Source organism: Conger conger, chromosome 2 (assembly GCF_963514075.1).
Source record: "Conger conger chromosome 2, fConCon1.1, whole genome shotgun sequence".
Lineage (NCBI taxonomy): Eukaryota > Metazoa > Chordata > Actinopteri > Anguilliformes > Congridae > Conger > Conger conger.
In genome coordinates, this window is record NC_083761.1 from 73,764,042 (window position 1) to 73,784,843 (window position 20,802).

General features: G+C 43.9%; 3 protein-coding genes across 5 annotated transcripts; all 3 read right to left on the reverse strand.

The window, feature by feature from the left end:
- Positions 1 to 1,490: 1,490 nt before the first annotated feature.
- Positions 1,491 to 7,410, reverse strand: cbx7b (chromobox homolog 7b). Its single transcript, XM_061230517.1, has 7 exons — positions 7,083 to 7,410; positions 5,714 to 5,757; positions 4,790 to 4,855; positions 4,540 to 4,606; positions 3,904 to 4,155; positions 3,771 to 3,861; positions 1,491 to 3,553 (listed from the first exon to the last, which is right to left on the reverse strand). The coding sequence occupies exons 1-7, from the start codon at positions 7,149 to 7,151 to the stop codon at positions 3,348 to 3,350; spliced, it is 795 nt and encodes a 264-aa protein (XP_061086501.1). The 5' UTR covers positions 7,152 to 7,410; the 3' UTR covers positions 1,491 to 3,347.
- A 1,383-nt stretch (positions 7,411 to 8,793) lies between these two features.
- josd1 (Josephin domain containing 1) lies at positions 8,794 to 14,715 on the reverse strand. 3 transcript variants are annotated; one of them, XM_061231915.1, is made up of 5 exons: positions 14,625 to 14,715; positions 12,844 to 13,603; positions 11,924 to 12,052; positions 10,710 to 10,904; positions 8,794 to 9,876 (listed from the first exon to the last, which is right to left on the reverse strand). In XM_061231915.1, the coding sequence occupies exons 2-5, from the start codon at positions 13,116 to 13,118 to the stop codon at positions 9,774 to 9,776; spliced, it is 702 nt and encodes a 233-aa protein (XP_061087899.1). In that variant the 5' UTR covers positions 13,119 to 13,603; positions 14,625 to 14,715; the 3' UTR covers positions 8,794 to 9,773. The 3 variants fall into 3 exon arrangements, with proteins under 3 accessions (XP_061087899.1, XP_061087897.1, XP_061087900.1); XM_061231913.1 differs by having other exon boundaries at positions 14,554 to 14,690; XM_061231916.1 differs by lacking the exon at positions 14,625 to 14,715 and adding an exon at positions 14,485 to 14,513.
- Positions 14,716 to 16,355: 1,640 nt separating this feature from the next.
- Positions 16,356 to 20,633, reverse strand: LOC133122866 (GTPase IMAP family member 9-like). The gene is made up of 8 exons (XM_061233096.1): positions 20,365 to 20,633; positions 19,686 to 19,763; positions 19,256 to 19,306; positions 18,707 to 18,757; positions 18,387 to 18,437; positions 18,156 to 18,206; positions 17,989 to 18,051; positions 16,356 to 17,627 (listed from the first exon to the last, which is right to left on the reverse strand). Exons 1-8 carry the CDS (start codon positions 20,438 to 20,440, stop codon positions 16,855 to 16,857), a joined length of 1,194 nt encoding a protein of 397 aa, XP_061089080.1. The 5' UTR covers positions 20,441 to 20,633; the 3' UTR covers positions 16,356 to 16,854.
- Positions 20,634 to 20,802: the final 169 nt, after the last annotated feature.

Consider the following 20,802-nt stretch of genomic DNA (forward strand, 5'->3'; position numbering starts at 1 on the left):
CATGGCGGCATTGCGGTCAGGCAGTGCGGGCATCTGCTCAGGGGGCTTCATCAGGGGGGACGGTATGAGGGAGGCAATGTTCGGATTTAATAGGGGGCACTTTGCCCAGCCCATAGCTACCTGCACCCTGGTCATTCCCTGGAATGTTGTATTGTAGCGTTATGTTATTGGACTTCTGTGCTCATCTTGGGTCTGTCCATAACTGACACCATGTTCAAACACAAGGACGTTCATACGTGTATGTGGTACCGGAACGCCAAAGGTTGATGATCAGTTTCATCAGACTACAGAAACATGTGGCCATATGTTTTGAACACTTAGGTGAGGAGAGGAGCTGAGCTGTCACCTGATCACCATTTGGTGGTGAGTTGATTCAGAAGGTGAGGTAAGCTGCCAGACTGACCAAGTGGGTCTATCTGGACTGGTTAGATGAGGTGGGTTTGAAATTACATTTAGCCTTGACATTTAGCGTCTGCCAAATGACTAAAATGTAAATGATCCCATGATGTAAAGTAATCTGACCTCTGCTGGAGCTTCCGTGCATTACCATATGCTGAAATACCCACATGCATCAACCTTCTTTTCCCGGTTTTAGTATCTAAAATGCCCACAAAGTGTGCAAAAAGCAGTGACACAGGATTTTTGAAATGTCCCTAACCCCTCCCACTCCACCTCCTGTGGTCAGCCCTCTGCGTTAACATTTAACAACGTCGCCGATAATTACGCAAAAAAATACGTCACCGTCACGTGGGGAATTGTTTTACAAACAGCTTGGACTAGCGGTTAGACCGTTGATTAGATTGCTTCACTAACATCAGTGTGGAATGCAAATGAAAAACTCCAGGATATGAAAAGTTAAAAAACACAAAAAATGTGTGTGTGCCTTTAAGAGAAAGTGCTTAAAAACCTTTTCAGTTAGGTAAAAAAAAAAGTATAATTTCAGTTTTATTCAGTATGAGAAATTTGCAAAAGCAGAGGAAATCAGAAAGGGGGCAAATATTTTATCACGCACTGTTATCATGGGAACATGTTTAGTTGTCCTATACAGGTTCCTTATTTGCATGTCTTGTTTTTAGTTTTACATCGTGTTCATCTTCTGATTGATTGTATATCAGTGTTTAGCTAAAATTTCACAGCAGATTTCAACAGCAAAAATATGAATGTGTGAAAGCGGTATTCAAAAGAGTCAAGCTAAATCTTGTAGATCAGTGATTTGCAAATGTTTGCGAGTGGATAGGCAAATACGCACATTTCTCCACTAAGATTTTCTTTGGAGGTGGCACTGTGGGTGGCGCTGTTGCCTCAAAGCAAGGTCTGCGGATCGACTCCTGGCCGGGGCCTTGAGCGAATAGTGTGTACCCCGCAACAGCTCAGACCTGTGCAGGTGCCCTGGGCTCGGCCGCGGACAAGGCCCGTGTCTGAATCGATGCACTGATAACGGAAGTAGATAATGGGAAAAGCAGAAATCACCACGTCACAAGTAAAATAACTAAAGTATATAAAATATTGGCCAACTATTTATTTAAAGTACAATAAAAATGATATAGGTATGCTTACCCATACAAAGACTGAGAAAATGTAAAAGGACCTTTACAACAATTAATCTTTCATTTGTAAAGTGCGGTTCGCATTTTTACTCAACAGTGAACAAAATGCAGCCAAAGCAACCGTGTACTTACTGTATGCTAATCTCTACACGTCTACTCACCACAACAGCATCGGAGCCGTCACAGTAAAAAAAAAACAAAAAAAACATCTTACCATTGCACAAAGGTTTCTTGCAAAATAAATAATTACATTCAGTCGATTATACAAAAATAATGGCAGACTCATTTCGGTTTAAAAAATAAATGACACCATATGTTTTTCTCTTCCCCTTTATAAAGTGTAAACAGACAGCGGAGCCAGTCCGTGGTCTAATTCCCTTCACGCTCAGTCTATTCCTTCATTTTCAGCCCAAAGACAGTTCAGGGTGTCACCCCTTTTACCCCTCCAAAAAGCAGAGAGGTGGGAAGACCAGAGTCTTTTTTTGTTTGGCGGGGGGGGAAATACCAATTTTCAAGAATAACATGGCAAAACCCATGTATTATGATTGTATAGAATATAGAGACAACGTGAAACTAATGTCAGCTCGCCTTGACAAACTGCAGACAAACAGGGATGAAAACGTTTCTACAGCTTCTCCTATTAACGGTTTCCAATTGGGGGGGGGGGGGCAGGGAAATACCCGATTTCCCAAAAAATATTCCATCTCCCTCTTTCAAGTTTTGAATATACTTCATACAAGTTTTATGATCACAACTGTAGACAAAAGATAATTTACAAATTTGTAGTATTCCACTGATATACATTCTACATTCGCAATGTACCTGTGTTTGCATCAACGCCAAGGCCTCTGCACAGTGCATCCAACATGATGTAATTTCTGAAAAAGGCTTGTCAGTTATACAAAAGGCGTTTGTCCGTCTCTGTATCCACAAGTCAGCCCTGGACTGAATGGAAAACACTGCCTGGGAAGCACGTGTCCGCTGGCCCTGCTTCTGCTCAACTCTGGAAAGGCTAACCCTGCACGTGCCATAGAGACGGAACCCATACACGAGAAATAAATAAATAAATACTCAATAAATATGCTGAACCTACCATCATGGAGCTGCGTACAAATGCCATGAGATAAATACAGTGCGATACAGTATCTATTACGCCTAACTGGGTTCCCACTGCACTTAAAAAAGTCTGACAAGGCCATTGATCAGAATAATAATAATAATAATAAAAAAGTTGTATGAAATGTTTGATAACACTCTAAAATTAGCACATTCTTCTTGTGCATTAGTCGGATACAGACAACACTGTACTCAGCAGAATAAAAGCCATCTAATATGGAAATGTTGTTCCAACTTGTTCCACATCTGTTTTGAATTAGATTTTAGCTGTAATGTTTGAAGCTCTGAGGCTGGCTGCGTCCTACAGCTCACCATTAATTTTATTCCCAGTGTAAACACACACGCACACAGAGCAGGAGTGCTAGGGCAATGTAACAAGTACAATTATGATTGTACACCTGAATGCAAGTGCGTGCGTACATGCTGTACGAAGCGTGCATCAGTTTGGCGGAAGTCACAAGAAGGAGAGGATGTCCAAGAGACGAGATGGAGAAGACCGGTTTGTCATATACCTACGACATGTACATCAGAGGAAAGGGCGGCGAATTGACGAATTGACGGGCAGCTGATGAAATTGGGAGGTATGCAAGACCGTGTGAGAGGGTAAGACTATGTCAGCCAGCCTCCTCCATCTCTCTCTTGCCCTCTCTCTATGTGCCCTCCCATCTCCTCTCTTTCCCTTCATCAGGACTCCAGACCCCAGCCCCGAAAAAATCCTTTAGCCGCCAGGGCCTCTCTGAAAGTCACTGTCAGTGAGTTTATGGTGACGTCAGTCACTGTCACCTCCCCTGGACCAATCACGGGACTCCAGCTCTCTGACCTCTCAGTCACAGTCAGTTCCACAGGCTCCTCTGAGATGCTCCAATCACCCGCTCTGCTCGAGCTGGAGCCTGGGAGAGAGAAAGAGAGGGGGGTTATGTTTACTCATAACTTACGTCATAACTCATTACGTCATAACAAGGTGTCACATGTCTCCGGAAAATTTTATAAACTGGCGCAATCACAGTGCATCACATCAGCCCCATAGAGGGAACACGACTGACAACAGAGTACTAGGCCAAGGAGTCAAGCCACTGCTCGCATGCTGTCTGACCGACGAGCATTTACCGGTCCGAGTATCTCTGTGCATGTCAGGAACTCTTTCATCTTCCTGTCCGGCCTCCTCCTCTTCCTCCTCCACCTCCACCTCCACCTCCACTCCCTCCTCCTCCTCCTCCTCCTCCTCCTCCTCCCTCTCGCCCCAGTCCTCGTCTGGGGGATCCTGTGCGGGTTTGGGGGGTTGTGGAGGAGGGGCGAGGCGCAGGAATCTGGACGCCCTCTGCTTGCTCTTGCGCCGAGCTAACCGTCGATACAACCCTCCTCCCGTCGCCCGGGCCTGCTCCCCGCAGGACCCCGGCCCGCCATCCAGTGAGCGCGTGAGGGAGAGGCGCAGGCGAGCTGGGGGCTTCTCTGAGGCCTTGTGGGCGCTGCGGAGGTCCATGGTGTAGATGTTCTACAGGAACACAGAGAGTCCTCAGACTGAAGACTGAACTATGGCTTCGCACTCATGGGGGAAAGGACGTGTTTTTAATGAGGTGTTAACCACGCTTCGCTTTGAAAGGTGGCCTGTAGTGTAGTGGTTAAGGTCCATGACTGGGACCCGCAAGGTTGGTGGTTCGATCCCCGGTGTAGCCACAATAAGATCCGCACAGCCGTGGGGCCCTTGAGCAAGGCCCTTAACCCTGCATTGCTCCAGGGGAGGACTGTCTCCTGCTTAGTCTAATCATCAGTACGTCGCTCTGGATAAGGGTGTCTGCCAAATGCCATTAATGTAATGTAATGTAATGCTTCAGTCCCAAACATGGACATGGGGCAGAGCGTGAAACACAGACTGTACCTGCAGAAGGAGCCTCTTGGGTTTGGGCCCTCTCTTCCGATAGCCAAGGGCCCTGTCCTTCTGCTCTCTGGAGTGGCAAAAACGAGAGACTGGGTCAACAGTCAAATCTGACTGTTATGTTACTTGGCAGGAGGGGATTTGTACCCTATTTGTTTTATTTTTAATGCTCCCCTTCCCCCTTTTGAACACCAATTTGGAATATCAATTGGGCCAAAAGGCCAAATTAGAATCCTTAAAGAGTTCTACTTACTTCTCCTCATAGGCCAGGACCAGGCGTGGGTCCAGAATGTGTTCCTCTGGTTCCCAAGTGCTGTATCTGTCAGAAGTTACAACACAGAATGCACATATATCAGAGCTGGCCAACTGGTATGGAGGAAAAATATGTACTGTATATATTATTTGTTTTGGCACAGTATGGATGTGAAATGATGTAGCAGGGAGAAGTCCCTTCCCTGAGGACAAATGGTGAATTTGCCACCTGGAAAATAGTTTGAGAAAGAGTGACAAGCACCACTTGTGGTGGTGTTTGAGTTTAAGCAGGACAGTGGCAAAGGTTGCTTCAATTGCTATTTTTGGTAAAGGACATTCTGTCTTATGTCTGGGGCTTCAGATAGTGTAGTCCTTTTTTGGAAGATCCCTGGACAGGTGTTGGAATAACATTTGGGAAACCAGTTTGTTATCAAAGTCGCAGAGTCCAATTCAGAGTCCAATTTTCTGCCCGTACTACACTACATACATTTGATTGCCGTTATCACTGATGGGTTTGGTGCACCTTAAATAAACTTCTGAAGCCTGAGCTCATGAAGCAAAGACGCAATGCTGGCCTACATAAACATAGGTACATAATACTTGGCCTCTGCTCTTGTAAGCTAATTAGATAATGGTTTGTATTAACACACACACATACACACACAATACTGACCATGGGGTCCGCAGAGACTAGGCCTGTTTTATGTATTTGTAAAGACAGAGAGAAAGAGAGTGACTGCAATATTTGTACTCAATTCTATTTGCATATAGGGCAAAATTGCAATATAGTGCTCCCCAATAATACAGCAGGGATCATGTCTTTTGGAATGAATAACATCACAAAGCCGTCACTAGAATTGGTATGTTTGCAGTGCCCCCATCCTCCCATACACAACACTGTAATCAGAGATTAATATACACTTACTTGGGAGGCCATCCCTTCCACTTCAGTAAGTATTCCACATTCCCCTATGATGAAGAGAGAGAGAGAGAGAGAGAGAGAGAAAGAGAGAGAGGGAGGGAAGAAGGGAATGTGAGAGAGGGAGGGGGGGTGAGAGAGAAAGAGAGTGTGCAGTTACAGCAGTATGTATCATCACTGCCTTGCATTTTGGTCTCTTCTCATTGATGGGCCGTTACACTGGTACTGAAAATAACTAAACCGTGACATGGTGCAAAAAAAAGAAAGTACGATTTCTATTGATAATACTGAACGTTACCGATGACGTAAACTTTTAAAGGGTCGGAGTGCAGTGACAGCTCATTGTGGTGACGTCACCGCACATGAACGCACTAGCGACAAAGAAAGCCCGTTTTGGACCACCCCCTCCTGCCTCACAAAACATTCTAGAATATTTTGCGACGCTGCAGGGGGTGGGGCCATGATAACATAATAAGTAAATACAACAGTGTTGCGCAACGTGCGCCACTGTGCCGTTCTCTCCAAAGCGGAACAAGTACTGATGGCCGCGTGCGTTCTCCCACCTTCTTGTTTACATCAAAGATGACCGATACGCTAAAAAATCCTAGCAACGTCAACCTAGCAAACAAAATGAGAATATCACGGAACTGAATTAAAAGCATTCATCGCAAAGATTATATCAACAAATCCGCACAATATGATAAAGTCTGATCTGTATTAATGTGTGGACAAGTATTATTTATAAGCGTTCAACAAGCATTACGCTGTTAGGCTATTATTTTTCATAATACATTTAGAAATTACATTATGATATTTTAATATAAGTACAACATATTCAGGAATAAACATATACTGCTTATCTTTACGAAGTCGGTGTTAGCCCCATTGGCTTGACTGCCAAGATTACTTCCATCTCCAGGCGTTTATAAATAAACTGCGTAGCTCAATATACAATCGTCCACTACTAGTGTAATCTGTTCTGTTGACGCACGGACAACACTTGAGTCCATTTACGAGCCCTGAATCACCCTTCATAACATGCATGCAGTACGCGACGCAACACAACAGGAATACACTTACACATTAAGTTAAAGAGGCACTGCCTACGCCCCCGCCCCCTCCGGTAGGGTACACGATGTTTATATCAGTAGATAAAAGTAGCGGTTCAGGTGCATTTTTGAATCCCTTCAGCAGCTCCATTAAAACATATGCCCATCCACCACGTAATGCTCTGTGCACTTGGATGTTTTGCAGATAGCGTATGATTTTGCAAAATAATATTGAATCACAAATGTAAGGCTCTATGTACGTCTTCAAATGTAGTTATTACAAACGCGTTATCTGTCGTCACCCGTCATGCACACTTATTACTTACCTTTCTAACTCTCTTCTTGGTAATCGATTCTACGGCAAACACTTGTTCGCCTATCGCTGACAGTTCCATGACTGTTCTGCTCTATACACACGCGTTCAATGTTAATATTCACCGTTTGCCTGGATAGTCCTGTTCCTTTGCAAAGTACTTTAAATTGAAAATCCAGGCTGACACGTTTCAGAACGCAACACACCGCCCCAAATACTCCCCTCTTTACAGAAGCGTCAGGTTTGTTTCTGTTTCAAATGTTTTTTATCGTTTCATTTCCTGATATTTGCCCTCTCCTTCTGTATAGGGAGTTTTCAAATCTGCGACACATCTGCACTGCTTAGCGCGTCCCCGTGCGACTGAAAGCGCGTCCACGAAGCGCGCTTGCCTTAGCCGAGCAAGGCACACAGGATCGCGCACACTAATGGGAGCACAAAGTAAAAAAAAACTGATTTAGGTCCACTGATGATTTGTGTTGTTATTCAATTAGGTGGTATCACATTACCACAATAGCACGCAAACAGGAACAGAAATCCAAAGCATACTTATATTTACACAAATATTTACATGACGTATAATATCAATTTTAATGTGGAGAAAATGGCATACATTAAATAGAACTGTCCCCAGGTCCCCTTAAAATAGAAGAGGAGGAAGTCAAAACCAAACATGAGAAGGGGAGACTGGAGAGGGCAAGAGAGATTATTCTAGAAAAACCCTATGTTCAATGTCACTCATTTGATTTTAATTTTTACTATGCAGATAAACTATGTTTGGAGATTACTTTCAAGCTTGCTCTTTTTGTAAAGTAAAGACATGTAAATACAGGGTACAAATTCCCGGTATTTATGCTAAGGCTCTCTCAAGCAATCTTAAATGTAATTTAGCAACAAATATCTCTTTATACTGCAACTATAACCCACTATTATTAATATTTGAAATAGCTGTATTAAGCATGAAATATTAACATTTTCATGTCAATCTTTTAAACAAATTCTTTCAGACTTCCACAGTCAACTTCTCAATAAGTCCTTTATATTCCAATAATTTATAAACTCCTGGTCAAAAGTTTCCAATCACCATGTCCTTTTCTGCTTTTTCTGATTTAATATTTTATTTTCTCTGTTCCTAATGAAACAATTCACACATGGTCAAGCACCGGCTCAGATCCCTTATTAAAGGGTTATACATATTCATTTCACCATGCAGTAATTACAAATGAACATAATGTCAAATAAAAGAGTCATGTTTCGTATTTGGTTGCATATACTTTGCATGCCATGACTTCCTGATGTCTGTTGCCTATCAATATCATCAATGTCTGGATATCTTATTTTCAGGTTGTCCTATAAACTCTTTGCATTTGAATGGATCTCTATGGGAATCTACTGTATATCTAGCAGCAGCACAGTAGTTTGAGGCAAGTTTGATACCTTGGATCATCAATAACATAAAGCCATTTAGCCAACAAATGTGTTCCATACTGTATCAGCGTAATTTTCAGCTGAATCTAGTCCCATTGTTTGAGAGAAAATAAACTATTAAACCAGAAAAAAAATCAGAAAAAGGCAAGGTGATTCCAAACGTTTGACTGGAGGTGTATATATTTATCTATATATAGTGGTCTGCTCTTGAGGCTGCCTTCACTAATGGAGAATCTATCTTTAGTGCAGTGGTTAGTGCAGGAGAAACCAGAGTTCACACACACTCAAAATAAAGGACATTTTGAGAAAATACGATTTTAATGCAATATTATGCCTTATAATAATATATACTGTATATACATTTTTTTTCTTACTTCCATTTTCAGTTCCAAGGCAGCTCCAGCTTGTGAGCAACATGTCAACATCCTCAATACAAAATGTCTAATCCCCATCATCTTCACTCAAGACATCTGCTCATGTACCATCACTGTCCAGAGGTGACCACCCGACCTCTGGACTGCACACAGGTACGACTGTAAACCAAAGCACGAACGCAGACAGCAGTAGGCCTGTGTAACCAACATGAGGAATAAGCCTCTACTGTGGACAAAAGTGAACTTAGACGCAAAATAGCAATTCATTAAGATACTGTATGATACTCAATGACTGCAGTGCGACCGTAATGTACTGCCATGGACTGGCTTCAGCACCCCCCCGCAACCTTGACTGAGCCGGTTGAAAAGCGAACAGATGGCTAATACGAGTTTGTATTGTGCCGTTCAGCTTATTAAAGACAGGAGGCTTAATGAATCTGAGGCGAGAGGCAGATCTTAACCTTTGTGATCAGAGCTGAAAGAGAGAAAATAAAGTGTAGAAGCAACAAAATGGAGGTGCGTGTAAATGTCAGGGTGAAAATGATGGAGTGATGAAACTTGAGTTTTAAGAAATGGGACAAGCATGAACACAGAAGCACTGACCGCTCCCCAAAAAAAGTACTGAAAAGTAACATTGAAAAATATAGAATATATATATATATATATATATATATATATATATATATTTTAAAGTGCTATGACCTGAAACACCAAAGCTGATGTCCATAAATATGCGTTGGGACTGAGCATCTGTGAGTGTCCAGTTCTTCAGTCTCAGCTGTCAGAAGAGGGTAAACAAAAGAAAAGTGGCTCCTCGGCTGTTTTGCGTCACCCCCACCTGTTCCACGATTTTACACTCCAAACCTGGTAAGCTGAAGGTCTCTCCGAAAACCAGGCCAAAACACTCAACAGGCGTCAGACCTCCACGTCTGCTGAAGTTCAACCTCGGCCGGAACGACCAGTAGCAGTTCACAGTTCTTTTCTCGTAGCTGGTGTCGTAAGAACTTCCTGTCAAATAAAAGAATGTTGGGAGTAAGGGTGATGGGCAGGTAAAATGAATGGCTATTTGCGTCAATTTCAAATGAACACAACTGGCACATTCAATTACACAGCCGGTTTACACAATCGCAGTGATGCGAATAGCAATTAATTGCCCTCGGGCCGATGCTGGAACAAGATGAACAATTACAATATGCAGGCGACCATAACAAAACCCATTTTCATGCTGTATCAAGTGCAAAAAAAAAAAGTAGCCAATTCCGCCACTGTGTGCAGCTCAATTGCTAAGCTGGCAGAAATATTGGGAAAATGCTACTTGTAGCGGATGGAAAGCACCCAAGATTTCGGCAGAAGCTGAACAAACTGTTCTCTTTTTAGGATCCGAAGAGAAAAGCGTGTAAACCGTCAGTGTGAAACCGAAACGAACAAAAACTACTGGTCGCTGTTTTTGTAGAGACACCGTTAGATTTAAAGGTACAATAGGTAATTTCAGAAGAATTGCAGCAAAAAACACGCTCAGACCACAACACTGTTTATCCCACCCCTTCTCTGTGAACGCGCTGACGTTTAAACGCCATTGGCTGTGGCAATTAGAACCAATTTTCAACAACTGAGCTTGAATTCTTATACAGCTAAACGATATTTTGGTACAGAGTGCCGGCTCGTCAACTGCATATTTTGAAACCCGGATTTAAGGACTATGAACACAGGCAGAAGGTGAGTCAACATGCCAGTGAGTCTTTTTCAATCATAGGATGGAATTTACAATGGTCTTGTAACAATATTTTAACACAAAAATCTTACCTATTGTACCTTTAAACGTAAATGAAAGGGAGCAGTACCTGAGCTCCTCGGGGGAGCCGATGGCCTGGGGGCAGCGCAGTTTGGAGTCCAGGTTGTAGTAGATCCCGGCCACCTCCCGCACCCCGATCCAGTGCTGCCGTTTGAGGGGGAGGCGGAGGGGGCCCCAGCACATGTTTGAGGGCACGTTCAGGATGAAGCCGGTCACATTGGGCAGGGCGATGCTGGACACATCCCTGAGGGAGAGCGGGTAACACACTGACTGACTGGCCACGCTGATTGACTTACCACGCTGACTGACTTGCCACGCTGACTGACTGGCCACGCTGACTGACTGGCCACGCTGACTGACTGGCCACGCTGACTGACTTACCACGCTGAATGACTGGCCATGCTGAATGACTGGCCACGCTGACTGACTGGCCACGCTGACTGACTGGCCACGCTGACTGACTTACCACGCTGAATGACTGGCCATGCTGAATGACTGGCCACGCTGACTGACTGGCCACGCTGACTGACTGGCCATGCTGTTTGACTGGCCACGCTGACTGACTCATCACGCTGACTGACTGACTCGTCACGCTGACTGACTGGGCACGCTGACTGACTGACACATTGACAGACTGGCCATGCTGACTGACTGGCCACGCTGACTGACTGGTCACATTGACTGACTGGCCACACTGGCTGTGGTTATAGATGGCCTTTGTGGTGTATGAGAAATGGTGGCCTGTAAGGTACATGACTGGAACACACAAGGTCAGTGGTTCAATCCCAGTGTAGCCACAATAGGATCTGCACAGCCGTTGGGCCCTTGAGCAAGGTCCTTAACCCTGCATTGCTCCAGGGGAGGGTTGTCTCCTGCTTAGTCTAGTCAACTGTATGTCGCTCTGGATAAGAGCGTCTGCCAAATGCCATTAATGTAATGCAATGACAGGGTGGCAGTGTAGAATAACAGTGAGGATTCCAAATCAGTGGCTGCAGGTCCAAACCATCAAATAGGGCACCGTCATCATTCCCGTGACAAGGAGCTCATCCGAATTAACAAGTACAAAAGTCCTGCTCTAAATAAGGATAATTTGTTTCAATAGCAATGCTGTCAGCAGCATTGGATAAGGGCATCTGCTATGCAAATGAACAATAAAAAAAACCCCAATGCAGCGACTGGGTGACATTGTACCGTAACACACAAACAGCACCAAGAGCGAACAGCGCTAACTGTGCGATAGCCGCGTCTGTGCCCGGGCCGTACCTCCTCTTGTCCCACCACACCGCCTCCGATCCTCGAGTCTGCAGGGCGGCCATGATCACGTTGACGTCGTAGTTTCCGTTTCCCAGCATGCCCTTCTTGTGGGGCGTTACCAGCGTGCTGGGAGAGAGCCTGCGGAGACAGGAAAGGTCAGGAGGGAAAGGAGGGTCTTCTGCTGCTGTAGCCTATTCACTTGGAGATGCTCTTCTGCGTAACACTGTTATAATGTGTGGTTATCTGCGTTACTGTCCCCTCCCTGTCAGCTCTGACCAGTCTGGCCCTTCTCCTCTGACCTCTCTCATTAACAACACATTTTTGCCTACACTGGATGTTTTTCTCTGAAAACTCTAGAGCAGAACCAACCCTGGTCCTGGAGAGCTACTGGGTCTGCTGGTTTTTGCTGTTACTCTGCACTTAATTCATCAATTAGAGCAGATGATTACACAGCTAACTCACCTCACCTGGTTACCTGGGTCTCAACAGGGTGCTGATTTTAAGGTGTAAACAAAAACCAGCAGACCCAGTAGCTCTCCAGGACCAGGGTTGGTAACCTCTGCTCTAGAGACTGTTGTGTGTGAAAATCCAGGGAGATCAGCAGTTTCTGAAATACTGAAACCACCCTGTCTGGAACCAATGATCATTCCACGGTCAAAGTCACTTAGATCACTTCCCCATTCTGAAATTTGGTTTGAAAAACAGCTGAACCTCTTGACCCTCTCTGCATGCTTGTAGTTGCTCACTGAGTGTATTTTATTATGTATATATGGAATGAGCATCCATGTAGCCTAGTGGCTAAAGTGATTCAAGCCTCAGTGGAGCCGCATTGCTCCAGGGGGGGATTATCCCCTGCTTAGTCCAATCAACTGTAAGTCACTTTGGATAAAAAGCGTCAGCTGACTAACATATTTAAATGCTAACCTCACCTCTGGTAGATGTCCTGCAGCGTGTCCCTGCTGAAAGCCGCCCCGTCCTGGAAGACGTTATTGAGCGCGTGCAGAGCGCACAGCTCCCGCCGCTGCTTCTCGTGGTAGATGGGCGGGGCCTGGGGCGGGGAGAGGCGTGGATTTGATCCCGACCCCGCCTCTCCTCCGCCCTGGAGTCCTGGCCCCTTCTGCTTGCTGAGTTTCCATGGCATGCAGCCCAACCCCTGGAGTCCCCCGACCCCCCTCCCCCTCCCAGCCCCCGGAGCACTCCCCATCACCGTGCCAACGTCTCTCCGCGGCAACCATTAACAAGCAGGAAGGGGAGGGGTCTGCCCATTTTTGAACCCCTCCCTCATCTAAGTTACCCAAGGCTTATTAATGATGGAAAGGAAAAATAAACATATATGAACTGAATGTTCTGTGGCGGTCAGTAGAAAGCGTGACACAAAATTACTGTGTGAATGTTCTGGAGATGCTTAACTATAATACCTATGACAAATATGGAGACAACTATGTGTAAGTGGAGGACTACATACAACAAAAATGTTGTATGTAGTTCTCCAGTGAAAGCTTAGTGGTTCTCTCAATCCCATTTAAGGGGATGGAACAGTAGGCCTATTCCGGAATGAAACTACATCCAAGTCCCTGAAAGGAAAAGGGCAGATGAGCGGGAGCTGAAGCTGTGTGGAGCCCGGGGTGAAAGGTCAGTGCTGGCAGGACAGCACCTCCGTCTTCCTCATGACTCTTCCCAGGGCCATCACTGACAAGAGACCAGAATGCAAGAGAATAATGATACATACTGCTGTAACTGCACAATCACACAAACATTCTCTCTCGCTCGCTCTCTCTCTCACTCACTCACTCACTCACTCACTCACTCACTCACTCACTCACTCACTCACTCACTCACTCACTCACTCACTCACTCACTCACTCACTCACTCACTCACTCACTCACTCACTCACTCACTCACTCACTCACTCACTCACTCACTCACACACACACAGGAACAGTAAGACAATGATGTCTTTGGATTTGGTCTGTCACGAGACACCAGTGTGAGTTTTTAGTGTAGCGGCTCCAATCGGTTACCCCCTCTCTATTACACATTAATAAGACCTATTTTGCTCCATTTTATCATATCAAAACAACTACAATTATTATTGTAGATTTTTAGGCCACTTTAGACAGCCAATGGAGGAATTTATATGAGTTTCTTTTTTAATCTGCACCAGATTGCCTGGGGAAAATAAGGGCAACTTGCTGACTTGGTGATAAGCAACAAAATAAATTATATGAATGTTATTATAATTGTGAATCCCATCAACACAAAACAGCAGGCAATAGTTTGGGTTAGATAGCCAACAATCTACCAGTTTATCAAGCCATAAGCTACCCATCTTGCTAGCTTCCTACCACGTATCCTTCACGTTAGTCAGCTAGCTGTGCAGCTAAGAGGTATGCCTAGGAAGCCAGCAAAAACTGTGGTCGCGTGGGACATTTAAAAAATAGTTTAGCGATCACGTTTTGAAACAATACTTATTCTAGCCTACTTGGTTTCACTACTTAGCTAGGTACACAACCGTTCCAAAACACTCATAGTAGGTAACATCAACATCAATTATAACAATAGCACCAACACTTGTCTTCCGGATTCCCTCTCCATGCGCTATATGCCAGGCTAATTCACAACAATACACTGGTTTTACCTCTCAAAAATCCGTTTCGATCACTACTTTTTTTTGGTTATTTGTTCCGTGGTTTCTTATTGCTTTTTTACCTCGGCTGCTCCGAAGGTACCTGATTTCAGCAGGCATGCGCAAAACGTGCGCAAAACGTCATTCTGTACGCTGGTTTGTCGTCACTTGCGTCACGAACACATTTGAGCACAAAGTCGAGTTCGCTTTAGACTTTAACACATAGCAGTACTCGTAGTAATAGGCATTGTATTGAATATTTCAGCATGTGTAGTATTGTAACGTTAAAGTGTTTAAAACATTAGCTATGAGCAACATAGTTTACCTGGAGAGAGAGAGAAGCAGTGTGAACATTGTTTAATGATTAAAACCAATCTCGTAATGATCACTGAAAATCAATTGCATTAATTCTTTATTGTGCCATATCATGAAAATGTCACTACAATATTCTTAACTGAACATTTTAAAGCTGATGTCACTATCAATACTGGTAATTGGAAGCAATTGTGTTCAAGACTGAATTTTCGAAAAAACCTTTAAATTCTGAACGCTGACTTTGTTAGTTTTCTTCAATATGACTTCCTTTGCCTTCATGATCACTCCTTTCTATGTCTCTTTGCCTCACACAATTGTGACCTCATATCTGAAGCCAAAAGTCGGTGGCCTTTCAGTCATTGGATGAAGCTCCTTTGTGATTCATGATGGATAGAAAGGAGCAGGGATAAAACTGAGGTCAGAGCTATTGGTGGGAGATCATATATGTGTGTTAGTTATACTCTACTGGGACACCACATTTGAACTCCGGCGCTGTAGACCTTTCATTGGAAAAGACATCGCTGTAACACGAGAGAGGCATTGAGAATTACTCAGCGAGCACAGTACAGTACCTACAGTGTGCTCCATAATGTTTGGGACAAAGGACCCATTATGTCTTGATTTACCTCTGATTTGCCACAATTTTAGATTGGGAATCACACAATTAACACCTGGTTAAAGTGCACATTCTCAGATTTAATTATTATTTCATTTAATAATTTCACCATGTAGAAATTACACTGGTGTTTATACATACCCCCCCATTTCAGGGCACCATAATGTCTGGGGACACATGGCTCCACAGGTGTTTATAATTGCTCAGGTGTGTTTAATTGTATAGGTGTATGAGAGCTCTCATCATCTACTCTTTTCTCTTGTCTTTTGATCACCTATGGAAACTATTATTGTTGTTTATCAACATGAGGATCAAAGTTGTGCCAATGAAAGTAAAAAAAAGTATCACAGTAGTATAGGGTATAGGACACTGTACAGTCACTGAACACTTCATCAAGTGCAAGTAATTGCATTTTGGACAAAGTCCAATCTGTGTCCACTATTTTACATGGGATTATTAATGACTTCATACTGGTAATGCCCTATAATACTGTGACACTTAGCTTTTTGTACATGTATTGTTTCCCTTGATATATTTATTTTAAGACATACAGCTTGGTTTAAGTGCACGTGGTTTAACACGTATACACTTCCTTTGTGTAATTATGCACAGGTGTGACTGATCTCGTCTGGAGACATTGTGCTTGGATGTAGTATGGAATCTGCAAATGTCAGTGTGCGGAAGCTGCCTTTCACATTTCTTGTAAAGGTCACCACGGCCAAAGGAATAAGTCATTCTGACAAATAACAAGTCTTGGCATATTTGATATGCTGAATAAATGAATAGAAATCCTGAGATTTTAATAAAACTTGAGAAAATGTGGAATAGTATCAAATCAATGGACAATGCAAACACTGTGGAAAAGACAGATACCCCACTTCAATCCCAAAAATAATACCAGAGAATGCCATGGAAGGCCACATTGTCTTCTTTGTCAAATAATTTCAGTGCTCATTCATTACCTTGAACACTTTTTTCTTATGTAATTGACGTCTCTAGAGTTCCGAGGTTTCTATGGTCCAGAAGATTTACCAATGGGATTGTGGTTAATCAAGCATGGAGCAGGAAATGTAAAAAAAAAAAAAAAAAAAAATTTATTGTAACCCCATAAATGTACATACATGAAGTTTCTTCCCCTCCAGTACTAGCAAGGCCCTTAACCCTGCGTTGCTCCAGGGGAGGATTGTCTCCTGCTTAGTGTAATCAACTGTATGTCGCTCTGGATAAGAGCGTCTGCCAAGTGCCAATAATGTAATGTAATGTAATCTAGTACCGTCACTTCCCAAGGACTTAATTCAGCACTCCGTCCCACTCTCTGTCCAATGCCACCCCTGTCCAATGCCACCTCTGTCCAATGCCACCTCCGTCCAATGCCACCCTCCTCACACCCCCTTGTCCTTCACCTCCAGCCTCCTCTCTAGAACAGCGGCCATGTCCTCCCGTAGCTTCTCCCGAATCCGGTCCTCCCTCCTCTGCAGCTCGTGGACGTAATGGCCGCCCAGCGTCTTCATCTCCTCCACGCGCTCCAGCAGCCTCGTGCCCTGGGCCGTCCTCTCAGGCGGGGGGCAGGCCGGCCCGTCGGCCACCAGCTCCGCCCTCTGGCCGCACGTGGAGAGAGTGGCCATCAGGCTCTGCCGGGCCCCCTGGAGCAGCTGGGCCAGCTTCGGGGAGCCGCCGAGAGAGTCCGCGTGCGTAAGCACGGGCAGCACGTGACTCAGAGCCTCCTCGCCCACCAGCTCCAGCAGGGTCTTCAGGGCTTCTGCTTCGTCGATGTCCCCCACGCCGCTGGACTCGGGGGCCCGCATCACCAGCAGGAAGGCGTGTGGCCCCGGCCCGGCCAGCTGGATGCTCCGTAGGGCCTCCCGCGCCCGTTCTGCTGCCCCCAGGGACGACCCCAGCAGATCTGGGGTGTCCACGACGGTCACCTCTCTCCCCTCCACGAAGGCCCTCTGACTCACGCACGTCCTGGAGACTCGCGGAAACCCTCTGCACCCCAGCAGGGTGTCTCCCAGCTGGCTGCGGCCGCCCCCCCGCGGTCCGACCAGAATGATGCGCAGCCCGGTGTCAGGGGGACCGGGGGTGAGAGTGGCAAGGCTGCTCTCCGATGCGGGACCTTTTGACTGCTCAATTTCTGGATTCTTGCCTTTGGAGTGTCCTGTAATCACAACATAGAAATAAATTATAAATCATCAGCATAACAATAACAATAACAATAATATTTGGGGAAAGCCAGCTGGGTGGCTTTTGTGGTGTGGTCGACTGCTTAAAGAAGGGGACTCATAAGCAGACAGTTGTAGATTCAAGTCCTGAATAGGGGCACAGGCATTGTATCATTGCACAGTATTCACAACTTACAATGTTAAGACCAACAGCGAATATGAATAGTATATACAGATGTAATAATGTGTAAAGGGATTTTGATAGGCAAAAATAATTTTACATGAATGTATATATGCATGTCTTATATTTGTTTACCATAGAATGGGGCAGTGGTAATTGTTGTGAAGGAGTCTCACCTCTCAGACGCTGGACGAGGTCTCTTAGTGTCTCTAGAAACTTCTTAATGTTAGTGAATGAGCCTACAGAGGTAGAGAGAGGGTGGTGGGGAGGGAGCGATAATTAAACACCAGAAAGCCTGACAAAAAAAGGAAGAGTGATAAAAAGAAACATAATGAATACTAACCTGCAATAGCTTTGATTATGGGTGTCACCCAGCTGAGTTTGGTAGGCAGTGCTGTGACAACACAAACTGAATTAGGACTTGAAATATTTCCCCCTTTCCCCCTCAAAGAAGAATGCACTGGTAAATACATGAGCAAAATTACAAGAATAATACTGGTCAATATTTATTAATAAGATATCGTACAGATTCCGTAGCATGCACAGAAGCTGTTATGCTGACAGCATCACTCACCTGCAATGAACTTCCAGAGTGAAGACAACCACTTCACTAAAGTTTTTAACCCTGAAAAAACAGTCTATTAAATACACACAATACAACAGTAAGCCCTGATTGCCCCCACAATTAACAAATACATTCCGTATATAATGCCAAAAATGTTAAGTAGCACTCACTATTAATCCCCCTGGCACATAATCATACATTACACTGTGCATCAATATCTGTTTTTCAGAAATAGATTGGATTACCATGGCAACACAATTCCAAGTACTACCACACAATCTTTTTTGTTGAGCATGCAGGCTATGTAGGGACTTTCATTCGGCACGTACCTCGGACCGTACTCAGCAAACGGGACACCCAGGCCCACAGCGAGGACAAACCTGGGAATGGGATGGATGCAGAGGGAACGCTTTAGTCCGAGGGCCAGAATAACTTTCTTTTAAAACGAACCAGTTGCAACACATTATTTCTTATATAAAATAATAGAAATATTGATAATATATATCAATATATCAATTGAAATATCAATGCCTTGATATAAGGATTTTATACATGCATAAACAAGAAAATAATGAAGAATTCGCCATTAACTAGCCTATGCATTCAAACTAAATTACATACATTGTTCTATTCACTTTAAGTTCTGATCGGCACCTCACTAAACTGATTTGTGTAAATGCTATATTAAATATGCATCTCCTATTGAGGGCACTATATGGCGTTTCCTTTAGGAAATAAAAAAGACTTAACAGAATAAAATAGGCATAATATCAATGCTTTTAACTTGAAAATTGCAAGGGGTCGTTAAAACATGAATGGTTTGTTGATGTAAAACAAAAGCGTGACTGTCCTGATTCTATTACGCGGTTAATACCTACCAGTAAGAGAGCAAAATATACGTATTGGCCACCTTATTAGAAACGGAAGAGCTGAAAGGAGAAACGAGTAAATTCAATTCAGAATCAATCATGGTAGGCTACTGGAGCCTGAACTGAAAAAGGTTAAACTGACAGGCAATTACATTATATAACATTTATACTGACAAAAATACAACCAGGCGATTCAGTTGACACAATGTCAGATTTAACCACCATGCTGCTTGGCTGTCCATAACAAGAAAACAAAACTAACAGAAAAGTAATAATGTCAGTACTTTCTAAATAAGTCTTTCCTCAAAATTACATCGTAAATTGTCTATCGTAACCTTATTGTTAAAAGGAAAAAAACGGTATTGAAAGCATGACAAATGCATACAAATATCGAGCATGAAAACACGAGAAACAGACATTAAGAGCATGGCTTACTAACCTTGTGAGAATCTGTATACCACAAACCCCACCACTGTAAGTGTCCCCGTCAGCACACTTTTGGAGTTTAACCACAGATCTGAGACGCACACAAACGCAAAACATGGATTCGTGTCAGTAGGCTATAGGTTTGAAGCATTTTTAAGTGTCTTGAGCATCTGTCATGATGCAGCAGTAGATTAACTCATTAGATGTATGGATAACTTTATCTCAGAGTCCCAAAACTGAATAGCCTACATTGCAAAATAACGGATCCGACTGATGAAGAGCCACTTGGTTATTAAAACCGCTCTATGCATTCCCCATCACATATAATCATTAAATAAAATAGCCACTCCAAACTGATTATAGGCCAGAGTGTTCCCTTAGCGCCTTTCAGACAGCGAGATGAATTACGCGTTCCCACGCAAGCTTATCATGATCACTTATCTACCTACATCATCACTAGCTTACAATTTATTTGTTCCGAATTCACTGGTGGGATTCTGGCGGCGGTAACGGAGAACATGGCTTACGGGAAAGCCTGTACGGTTAACTCATAGCGCAAAAGTGTAGGTTTTGCACATTCACGGATGGTTACTCAAAATCCCTCAAAACCCCAAATTTGTAATGGTTGCACTGCTGAAGCACAAAAAGCTTTGTAAAATTTCCCCCTCAACTGCAGGTATAAGCGTCCTCACCCGCCACTACGTCATCCAGTTCTCCACAGGGAGAAGTCGAAGTACAGGCACTGTCCGGTTTGCAGTCGCACTCCATGGTTGCTAATATGTGGTTGCACTGGTGCCACCTGTAGACATGTGGAGAGTACCTGCGTCTACCTGTCCCAGAGTTGGGGCTTCTTCCTCCGCACACGAACGCTCCTTATTCTCTCAAGTTTATGGAATGTATGGTAATTTTAAAACCAAACTGAAAATGATTGCAATTTCGTGTTGTATTCTTTAAAACAGCAACTGACTACACGTGGAATGAGGAAGAGAAACGCCTTAAGGCGTGTCCTTAAACAAAAAGAAAGCTGGCAGGACGAGACCTGCTGGAAAATATGGCGCAATTTATTTTGTGTAACAAATGTAAAGGGCTTCAATTTATACTCGTGCAATGCAATGATATAATATACTGTA

What these genes read in the sequence shown, in the direction of transcription:
- cbx7b (XM_061230517.1), bottom strand. Translation starts at nt 7,151, where the DNA reads ATGGAACTGTCAGCGATAGGCGAACAAGTGTTTGCCGTAGAATCGATT. An exon ending in ATCCCCCAGACGAGGACTGG is followed by an intron (nt 3,862 to 3,903) that starts GGCGAGAGGGAG and finishes GAGGAGGAGGGA; the next exon opens with GTGGAGGTGGAGGTGGAGGT. An exon ending in GCACAGAGATACTCGGACCG is followed by an intron (nt 3,554 to 3,770) that starts GTAAATGCTCGT and finishes TCTCTCTCCCAG; the next exon opens with GCTCCAGCTCGAGCAGAGCG.
- josd1 (XM_061231915.1), bottom strand. Translation starts at nt 13,118, where the DNA reads ATGGGGAGTGCTCCGGGGGCTGGGAGGGGGAGGGGGGTCGGGGGACTC. An exon ending in CTGCAGGACATCTACCAGAG is followed by an intron (nt 12,053 to 12,843) that starts GTGAGGTTAGCA and finishes CTGTCTCCGCAG; the next exon opens with GCTCTCTCCCAGCACGCTGG. An exon ending in GTGTGGTGGGACAAGAGGAG is followed by an intron (nt 10,905 to 11,923) that starts GTACGGCCCGGG and finishes GCTCTCCCTCAG; the next exon opens with GGATGTGTCCAGCATCGCCC.
- LOC133122866 (XM_061233096.1), bottom strand. Translation starts at nt 20,440, where the DNA reads ATGGAGTGCGACTGCAAACCGGACAGTGCCTGTACTTCGACTTCTCCC. An exon ending in CATAATCAAAGCTATTGCAG is followed by an intron (nt 18,052 to 18,155) that starts GTTAGTATTCAT and finishes CTACCTCTGTAG; the next exon opens with GCTCATTCACTAACATTAAG. An exon ending in CCTCGTCCAGCGTCTGAGAG is followed by an intron (nt 17,628 to 17,988) that starts GTGAGACTCCTT and finishes TTGTGATTACAG; the next exon opens with GACACTCCAAAGGCAAGAAT.